At 32.1% G+C, this 11,225-nt stretch overlaps 1 protein-coding gene across 5 annotated transcripts in view; it reads left to right on the top strand.

The window, feature by feature from the left end:
* The first annotated feature begins 2,596 nt into the window (after positions 1 to 2,596).
* The window catches only part of LOC127709703 (B-cell scaffold protein with ankyrin repeats-like), a 34,285-nt gene continuing 25,656 nt past the window's right edge, over positions 2,597 to 11,225 (top strand). For 2 of the 5 annotated variants that reach the window (XM_052215359.1, XM_052215356.1), the window contains exons 1-2: positions 2,597 to 2,792; positions 8,686 to 9,307. In XM_052215359.1, coding sequence (XP_052071319.1) covers positions 8,801 to 9,307 — 507 coding nt within the window. In that variant the 5' untranslated portion in view covers positions 2,597 to 2,792; positions 8,686 to 8,800. Of the gene's footprint in view, positions 2,793 to 3,387; positions 3,495 to 8,685; positions 9,308 to 11,225 lie in introns of those variants that run through there. The other 3 variants (XM_052215358.1, XM_052215354.1, XM_052215355.1) reach the window with 2 other exon arrangements.

The following is an 11,225-nucleotide window of genomic DNA, read 5'->3' as shown; positions in this document are numbered from 1 at the left end:
TAACGGCTTAATTTATGTACAAAAAATGAACGAAAAACAAATATGTAACACATAAACAAACGGCAACCCCTGAATTACAGGCTCCTGACTTGGGACAGGCACATACATACAGAATGTGGCGGGTTTAAACATGTTAGCGGGATCCCAACCCTCCCCCTAACCTGGGTCAGTGGTGTAACAGTACAACATAAGAACGAACTATAAAAATCAGTTGAAAGAGGCTTAACTCATCAGATGGATAAAAATACAAATATTACAAATACAATTGGACGTTTACCATTAAGAACCTTTCGTTCAATAGCTACCCAGTAAGTAGCAACCCTCCATCAAGGAAAAGACGCAAGATATGGAATTTAGTATCAAATGGGTTACATATATTCCATTTGTTATTGTGGCTAGAATGACGTTGCATATAATAGAAAGTTCACAATGAGAATATTAAAACCATTCCTTTTGTTTCAAAGTTTAGTTCTCAACCTACCCCCACATTTTCATTTTACTCAGAAAAAACGCTCCCGCACTATAATACATGAAATTGGTTTCTAATTGGACTTCTGCATCCGTCTAGAAGTAAATTTTGTTTATGAAAGATATACATAAAATTTTAGAAATGCTGTAAATAAAGAGGATAAAGTCCTCCTTACAAAGGAAATTTTTACAAACAAATAGGTCAAGATAAGTTATCGAAAATCCTCCTAAAGATAACTATTTTCTTAGACTTTCCGCATATGTTCAATTTTCCAGATCCCGTATGCGACTTGGTCATGATTTTACCCCAAAATTGTAAATCTGATTACTAAATGATATGATAGATATAGAATTCGCATTATTTCCTTGTCTACAAGTTTAAAGTATAGAAATCCGATTTGGAAAATAAGATTGGCAGTCCCAAATCGTGCTTTTGTTCTGTCAGTACCTCCGTGATTTATATATTTCAAACCTACGGTCTATGCAGATTTCTAGGGATTGGTGGACTTTTGAATTGCACAATTTGTTCCAACTTTTTTATCTTCTTATGTCAAACAGCAACAAATAGTAATAATAAAACCAAAAACAACAGAAAGAAACCACCAAACAAAAATGATTAATTCATAAGTAGTACTGACCGAAGTTCAATATTACTTACTTGATCTCTCCATTTGTCATCGATAAATGAACTTATGCAACTTGATGTACAAAATTAATACTGATTATACACGGGTTTTTATAATTATCTCATAAAAGCTTATCAAGTTAGATAGTGAAAGTGTTGTGTGATACAATTATTTTTAATATATGTGTAGTCATTTGATACAGGTTACGACAATCTCGTTAAAACCAATTGGTATGCTTTTATTAATAGCACAACATAATATCATATAAGCATTAAAATATTCGAACTTTAATTTTCAGGTCAGAATATTATTATATAAACTATATATAAAATTGTTTAAGTCGACATAAATGGACAGTCTACAAATTAAAATATTTCAAGTTTTTTCTCAAAATTTTCTGCAAGACGGGAGAGAAAACGATTTTAGAGAAGCTTTCTTATATCTATTCCCAAAATTCCATGAAAAATAAAGCTCTTACTTTGGTGCCACTATGCGCCATAGTTTGTTGTTGTGTTAACTCATTCAATATGTAATTTGTTTGCTTTTTTTTTCAGAAATCTATTACCTATAATGCTATGGTTCCTTTGAAAAGTGTATTTACGCTTGTTCGTTCAGAAAAAGAATGCAATATTTGAAACATACAAGAAGTTGTTCCTTTTTGGACTTATGTATAAACAAAAATTTAACAACTCCTAAGAGCCTATAGCGCTCACCTGGTATCTATGATAATGCCGACCATTGTTTCTGTGAAATTTTATTTCAACAAGAGAAGATAACTACAAGATCACTCCTGACGGATCGCTTTCATCAATCCCCGAAGATTTTTTTTAAAAAGATCAATCAGGATGAATAGCATCTGGTAGGTCGTGTTTTTGTCCGATCAGAACCTTAGCTAAATGAAGACCATTGTAGAATGTCTTTCATACATCATTTCTGTCAGGTTTGGTTAAAATTTGCCTAGTAGTTTCATAGTAATACCGGTCTATATATAAGGTGATGATAAAATGGTTGCATAACGTCCAGCGGCAAATCAATATGCATATTCAGGACGAGAACATGTTAATGTAATATGAATATTCACCCTGCTGTGTACTAGACCGACACGCTGAGCCGGATTTTGAACGTGCTAGTTCACAAGGTAACGGTCCGCAGGGAGACATGTCACCTTACCCGGACAAATTATTCTGACTCCGAGCTTACTCCTTAATGCAGCGTGCTTAGCGGAGAAGCAGCAAATACCTATTTTAGAGTCTTTAGTTTGACCCGGCCGGGGTTCGAACCCACGACCCGCTCTATATATAAAAAATCAACATCAAATGAGAATGTTTTGCAAAATATATGATTATTCCCATGAAGGAACTTTCAAATAAGACTGACGAAATTTTATTCATGTAAAGTTTGTACAGGCTGGTGGGTTCGGAAGATGCAGTGAAAAGTAGTTTTACTAATGACTCCCGCAAAGTAGTGACTCACTGGGTCTTGTGGGCAGGTGCTAAAATGACTATACTATCAGTACTGTGTACGATAGACATCTCGTTTCATTACAACAATGATTTCTTGTAAGACTTTTCAAGAATAGAATGCATCATTCTTTTATTTTCATTGATTTGTAAATAATATTATATATATAAAATTAATGTGTATGACACTTCAGATGATCAATCAGACGGAAGAAGATTTCGTTCAAACTACTTCCTAGTAAGTATTTTATCTTATATGCAATAATTTTAATGAGGTACCTGCAAGGGTATGAATTCACGTATAGTGTAATTTATTTTAGATAAGGCTAAATTTGTGATATTGTTTTGTAAAATGATTGAAATATTCGAAGTATTTTAAATTTGTCAAGCTATTTATTATTAAACGGACTTTAGACTGACTGTAATGACATACACATCTAGTATTGTGAACATGTACCGATTTGTATAAAATATCAAATAAGAGATGAGTTTATGTAACTTATCTTCAAGAATTTTATGTTGGAATATATCTAAAACTATCTTTCTTTTTTGTCAACAGATCGTCGTTCAAGTTAATCAAACCAATAAGCATGCATGGTAGATCGAGAGTATTTATTCTTGGTTTTGATTTTTGTTTTCATATGATCCAGAGTTTTATGTAAATTTTAATTTTCTATGAGAATAGCATCCATTAGAGTTTGACCTACGCAAAATAAACTACATGCCCATTGCAAAAATTTTTTTCCAAGAAATAACGCTACAATAAAACGAATTGTACATCGTTTTCTTTAACATGTTTATGAATGAAGTATACCTTCCGTTCCCTTACTCATGTGACACATATCTCTTACTTCCTCGTTTGTGTTTCAATAAGAAAAAAACATGCAAGCTACTTCATGTCTAGATGGAAATTATTTACTGTCTGAATTTAGCGTTTATGGTGAGTTTTCTTATTTAAAACATAATTTAACTTTGTGAGCAATATTAGATAAGGTCAAACTAAATAGTACACTTATACACACAACACAATAAGTCGACGTCAAACTAATCTCTTTACATGTGTATTTAAAGTGAATGATTCACATCACCTAGATAGTACCTAACTTTGACAAATAAATTTACCTGAGATTGATAAATAAAGAAAACTGTCACATACTAATAGTCTGCCGTACATTACATATGGTTGTGTTCTAGTAGAAGGAAGCTTTTCAGTCTGTTATACTTAAGATAAACAAAAAAAGTTATGGTCATTTGTTATGTTATGGTTTACTATGATCAAAATAATTGGAGGCATTTGGGGGCATTGGTATGATTGCATATATTACCAGAGTTACAATCACGGTTTACTATCGATCGTCCCAGGGACCTAGATGGCTGGACAATTGTAATTTCGGCCTTTTTAACTTTTTTTTTATTCGAGTGTCACTGATCTTCTGTGCCCGTGTCAGCGAAGCTGTCTTAGGACTAGGACGTGTCTTAGGATGGTCGTAGGACACGTCTTAGTCCTAAGTCGGGTTAACAAAAGTCTCAAAATATACGATATGTCCTAAATTTGGTCCTAAAGTTAGGATATATACATAGGTGTCTTAGGATAGTCCTAAAAGTTACGATGTCCTAAGTCGAAATAAAAACAACAAAGTAAGTTATACTGAAATGTGTATGACTTATGCGTATTTTTACTCTTCAGATATTTTGTGAAAAGAGCCGCAGCATCATATACATATATAAAACATAACGTATAAAATTCAAAAAAAAAAATTCTAGTTTTTGGAACCAAAAAACAAATGTAATAGAACTAACCTGTTTCAAATATCTAAATACATTGAGATATTCTTGAGTCATTTGGTGAAGAACTAACATTTCTTTTCTAATACGAAATAATCTGAAATGGGCATCCAAAAAGTATGTTTGATGATGTCATATCGTTACGCTCATTTACACTAATTCGTGCTGCCCTTTTTTGAAGCTTAAAATTTTATCAATATTAGCAACATTTTTTGCACCTGATCAAATGGAAATACAATAATTGAAATGTGGAAAACATTTGATCTTTGGTTTCAGTAAAAATTTGTTTTGTTTTCGAACTAATTAAAGGCTGATTCAATACATGTAATGAAATCGATTGGAACTAAGGACAAAACTATTTTACATATTTTAAATTGCACGATAATAGCCTCTAACAAAATTTTGTGACATTAAGTTTAGTTGCTGTATGAAATTTATTTATCATTTGTAATATATATATATAATGTACAATAACAGATCTATTAGTATTATATTAAATCTTTATTTTGCGTTAATTTATTTCTTCTTCATCAAAGATACAACCCTGCCTTTATAGATATACTGAAATACATTGAAATATATTTCAATTGATTCTCTACATATTTTTATTAATTACATAAATGTGTTCGGGTGGTCTTATGACAAGCGTAGTAAGAACTGTCCTTAGATAGCTTTGTTTACATCCTAAGACAGTTCTCAGACACGTCCTAATACCATCCTAAATAATGTCTTAAGACATATCTGAGGACATATCCTAGGATACTTTTATTGACATGGTCCATGGTATCTATGATGAGTTTATTTACAACCACTGGTGGTGGAGGTTACCTCCCTGAGGGTATCATCAGTCCAGTAGTCAGCATTTCTGTGTTGACATGAATTATCATTGATATGGCCATAATTACAAACTAAAATCTGTACTTGGAAAATTATTTAAGAAGTTTGGGTCCTCAATGCTTTTCAATTTCGTACTTTATTTTGCTGTTTTAATTTTTTTTGATTCGAGATTCACTGATGAGTATTTCGTAGACGAAACGTTTCGTGCGTCTTGCGAAAAAAAAATAATCGTAGAATCTATGATGAGTTTTTTCAGTATATTTTCCCTCCTTATAGGCAAACCTTTCAGATGGCATCTCCGCCGATTTGAAAATCCTGGATTCCCACCACTTCGAGCTTGATATCTTCAAAAACTATTGACCACTGTATTGACTAAATCACATTTACCAAAATTTTCAGCTTGGCTTACTTATTCATTACATTTCTACACAAGACACCTTGGATTTCCATAAAGAGTACATGATGTTGAAATTTTTTTTTTAAATTTCTTATTTCATTAGTTACAGTTATTGCGAAAATCATTTGTTACATTAATAGTTTTCTCAATATAGATAGATAGTCGATGTAGAGCAAAGCTGTCACTTTTTCTTGTGTTCTTAAATCCATTACCAATTCCCTGTCTACGAAATTATTTATGAATTTTCTTATTTCTGCTCGCTCTGAAAATTCAAAAAAACTAGATTGAAAGTTATCAACTACAGTTAGTCGCAAAAGACAAGTCCTATTAGTTTAACTGTGTTCATGAAGAGAATGTTGAAACAGCTCATAAAAACATTAACATTTTCTCTTTTTTGACAGATAATTTTGTCTAAAGCAAAATAATTTGATTTTTAGCAAAATCAAATGTCTGGCTCACAGAATAGTTTTTCTCTTTGATTATTAACTCAATGCAAGTTCTGTAATCATCATTTAAAGGTTTGACATTTGCATTTAAAAAGAGAGTAGAAAATTCATTTCCTGTTTTAGTTTGAACAACACCTATATATAACATACAACGCACTCACTGTGTATTTTGTTTTCCGTGTTGAACGATTTATCATCGTAAACGTTTTAACTTTTAGATTTTTTAAAGTTATCCTTTCATGGAATTGTTGTTCATAATTACTTAGACCTTTAAACTAACAGTGTATGAGCATTTTTTTTTACAAAGATAAATATATACTACGAAATAAAGAACGTTATTTCAAAATCTGATTTTTAATAATCATTTTTTAAAGATTTATAGAAGTCAAACGAAATATTATAGCCTGTACTAATATTGCCCGATGTGATCAGCGACCTTGTCGTTATAGCCTGAACTAATATTGCCCCATGTGATCAGTGACCTTGTCATTAGTTATTGTCCGTTTGAGTGTATACAATCTTCGAAAAAATAAATTATTAGAAAATTTAGATTTTTAAATTACGTTGTTTATGTTGCACTATATATTTATCTTTATCTCTGTTGTATACAAACTCTTACATCTACTTTCCGAGTATTTGCTAAACTTGATAAAAACAGATATAAAAATAAGATGTCCATTTGGTATAATTTTGGTAAAAATTTTATTAACACAGTCTAGATCGAAGTGCATACACTGAAAATGACTGCAAATTGTCAGGTGTTCAATCCATGATTCTAAACAACATAGACTTTTATTATAGTTTTAATATCAAAGGAGATCATATTTACAGTAGGTGTTCAATATACGAAGGTAGTTGACAGTATATCTTCTAAATATGAATAATTGATATAAATATATATAAAAAAATAGCTATATCATCATATGATATAAATCTATAATAGTTACTGAAAATTTAACAAATATTTTCCTAATTACTACTTTGAAATCGACATCTTCACTTTGCCAATTTCAGCTATATGACGTATAATTGATTTCGCTTGGAATGATGCTGCTTTCATCTCGCTAGACAATTTCTGTTTAAGTTTTGTGTTCAAAGTTTTACGTTCAGATTCAAAATGTTGTAAAATACTAGTATATCTTTTTTATTTCGAAAATCTGTAAATCTAAGAATTGAATGCAGTGTTACGAAAACATTATTCAATTCTATATTGACTGATTGGCACTTCTATTGTAAATTAAATGGCTGTTAATGTCATAAACTCTGTATAGTTGGATTGTCATAAACTATATCCCCTCTGTATAGATAAGATTGTGAAAAACATATTAATTATAATGAGCTAATAGGACACTTTTTAATCAATTGACAAAAAATTATGGCAAACCTGAGTTCGTTTCACGATAACAAAAAGACGAGGTGCAAATTCAGCTACCACATATAAAATTAGGATTTTTTATTATATATTTTTGAAGATGTATAAAACTCAAACAAACTATACAATGTTAACTTAGACCTACGGAGGGGGCGATTGTAAATTTCAACAGCACTTATAGCACAGACCTACAAAGGGACATGTGGCAATTTCAGTACAATCCGTTTATTGGTTACTCTTAAAAAAAAATCTTTGGACAAATATGACCATCTTGTTGCTTGTGTGCCTCTTGGCCCATTCAGAGGCACCAACCTAACCGTTAGTGTCAAGTGTCTTCTGTTTAACTTTCCTTCATGTTTTCTTTTTATCTCACATCATCTGTATTTGAGAAAAACTTGCCCCTTCAATGTCAATTTTGCAACCGTTTAAAATTTTTAATTGGTATGTATAAACACTTGTAAATGATCTTTATCTCGTTTCAATCAATTCAGTGGTTCTTGTAGCTGACCTTTAACTGGAAAGTTTGTAAAGTAACATCAGTCATTATAACTTCCTTACATCATACCTGCATGGTTTTTTTTTCTCTCTTTCTGAACTTGATAAAGAAACCGAAACTGTTATTTTCCACTTGTTTCCTATTTCAGCTAGCCTCCACTTACGGTCATTTTAAATATCCGATCGACACCAACGTATTGAAAAACATATCAAAGGAATATATCTGCTAAGTTCTGAAGATCCTGAAAAAAAGAGGCCAGCCAGAATCTTCAACTGATTCTGTTTCATGTATTACGAATAAGCTGAATACCCAATACCAGCATACAGGGAAAAAGTGTAAAATGTGAAAAGGATATTATAGAGGAGATCTTGTGAAATATCCAGAATAAACTTGCTCATTGTTGAAGGTCGTACGGTGACCTATAGTTGTTAATTTCTGTGCCATTTGGTCTCTTGTGGAGAGTTGTCTCATTGACAATCATACCACACCTTCTTATTTTTATATTGTTTAGAATTTTAAAGCAGAAAACAGTGAAAAAAATCGACCTGTAATTAAATGATTGAACACAATTGTACAATACTAATCGTTAACAATAAGTTATTTACGTGCATGAAAATAACCTTCTCATGGATTTCAGAACGTTTTACTGTAATGCCTACCGTTTTTTTTTTTTTTTTATTAAGGGACAATGTCAAGTAAAGAGCGATTTATATTTATGTATACTACAAACATAACCTCATATGATATTCTGAATTACAGATATTTTGAAATGATGCTTAATCATACCTTCTATTACAGAAAAAAAACACATCATGTTTGTGTAAGAGTGTGATGTAAAAAAGAAGAAGGAGTACAATGTTTATTAAAATGCTGCTGCGCTAAGTAATATGATGTTCATTTTAAGGAAGTAAAAATGAAAGACATTTGTGTTCTTTTAAACTGTGAAGATGTCGAAGACTTTGCGGAATACCTTAAGGAGTTATTTCTTAAAGGAAATTTAGAATTAAAGATAAACTTTCAAAACATCGGAGAGATTGCTGATTTGACAGAATTATCTACATACAAATTGGTAGTAGTACTATGCAGTCCTTGTATGATAGAATTCTTTGACAACGAGTCGGAAATAGAAAGATTTCAAAAAATATTGGTGAATCATCCGTGCATAATTTGTCTGCAGTATTACGTGGAAAATGATGATATATCACGCTTACAAACAGCATTAGCAGTTGACCCAAAAAGTTGGAAACTATTTCAGAATCTTGAAACTAAACAGGAATGTACTGAAACTATAGCGAGTATTTTTGATGTTCTTGAGGAACAGTCTCGTGTGCCCCAACCCACAGTGAAGCCTTTACCAAAGAAAAGATTATTAAGAAAATCGAAGAGATCCGCTAAAATTTTCCCAAACTGTGTATACAAGGTAATTGTGCATTTTTCAACCTTTGCTGCTTTTAATGCAAATTAGTATATTAATGTTTTGTCTACTTTGATAGCATATGATTCTTCGAAAGCGTTAAAGAAAAACAGTCTATAATACAAGGGTGGTATCAAATTCACTTGCAAAATTAAATGCATTATCCAACCGTGGAAGGACAATAACTAACGTTTCCGATTAGGAACAAGCAATAGCGCATAGTGATTTTGTGTTCTGAATTGAAATACCATATCAATTCTTTTTCGTTATGTTTCAAAAATGAAGTAGATTAACAGAATGAGTTTTGAATGAGACAAACATCACATTTTTATAATAAGTCTTTAAAAATTTAGAGATAACACTAAAAACATAAAGCACAACGTATCAAATGATCAAAAATCACTCAACATGAAAGCTTATGCCATAAGTATCAAGTGAACACTAATCAGTTAACATATCAGCTCATGCCATAAGTACCAAGTGAACACAATTCGGTCAATATGACAGCTTATACCATCAGTGTAAAAAAAAAACTCATAAAAGATACGTGTACAAGACTTATTATTTTGTACACCTGACACGCTCGAATTAAAAAAGTTTAAAGGCCAAATAAAGTACGATGTTGAAGAGCATCAAAAATTCTAAAAGGTTTTACCAAATACAGTTAAGGTAATCTATACCTTAGGTAGAAAATCCTCAGTTTTTTGAAAAATTCAAAGTTACACAGTTACACACAAGAGTTCCAAATGGTGAAGTTGAAATCATCCCTTCGTAAATTGTACGGACGCCATCACGAGTTGGTTGACCGTTATGGAATAACCGTTTCACAGATGATATCGGATATGTTCCTTATGTCGTAACTACAATACCCTTCCTTTTTCACGAATGTGACCTACCGAATTAGACTATTTACCGGATTTGTAATAACATAAGCAACACAACGGGTGCCACATGTGGAGCAGGATCTACTTACCCTCCCGGAGCACCTGAGATCACCCCCAGTTGTTGGTGGGGTTCGTGTTGCTCAAACTTTAGTTTTCTATGTTGTGTCATCTGTGCTATTATTTGTCTGTTTGTCTTTTTATTTTTGGCCATGGCGTTGTCAGTTTGTTTTCGATCTATGAGTTTGAATGTCCCTCTGGTATTTTTCGTCCCTCTTTTTCAATTCATAATTATGATCATATCAATGATTACTCATGTCAACATAGAAGTGCTGACTACTGGGCTGGTAATAACCTCGGGGAGTAAACCTCCAAGCAATGGCTTCGACTCAGTGGTTGTGTATAAACTCATCATAGATACCAGCTTCAAATATTGTACGCCAGACGCGCGTATCAAAAAAGTTAAAAGGGCAATATAAATTACGAAGTTGAAGAGCATTGAGGATCTTAAATTCCAAAAGGCTTTGCCAAATACAGCTAAGGTAATCTATTCCTGTTATAGAAAATCCTCAGTAATTAGGGAATTTATCTACTTCATGCGTACATGTAGCTCTTATTCCTTCTTAGGGTTATGGTAACACTTGTTTTCTTTTTCGATTATTACAGCTGTTAAACGTTTCTATTATGTTGTGGAATTTCATTAATTTGGTTTCGAGCACCGTCGATGGGACAAAAATTGTCAAAATGCGGATATGTTGCAAAAAAGGAGTAATGTTTAATGTAACTATTCGATTATTCTATCAAACCATTAATCTCCTTTGATCATTACGGAAAAATATAAATGACCGTCCAACAAGTCAAAAAGTGTCAGACATCTAGCTAGATTGCCAACATAAGTCTCAAAAAAGGGCTCCTGTAATGAGACGAAAGTCCAAAGTCCAACATACACAATTGATTCATTTTGTGATTTCCGTGTAATTGTGTAAAGATTTAATCTGAATAATAGCTTTCTGTTTTATTTCATCAGTTATTTCCGCCGAAAA

This window comes from Mytilus californianus, unplaced genomic scaffold, assembly GCF_021869535.1.
Source record: "Mytilus californianus isolate M0D057914Y unplaced genomic scaffold, xbMytCali1.0.p SCAF_7, whole genome shotgun sequence".
NCBI classification, from domain to species: domain Eukaryota; kingdom Metazoa; phylum Mollusca; class Bivalvia; order Mytilida; family Mytilidae; genus Mytilus; species Mytilus californianus.
This window is presented reverse-complemented; position numbering and strand designations above follow the sequence as displayed.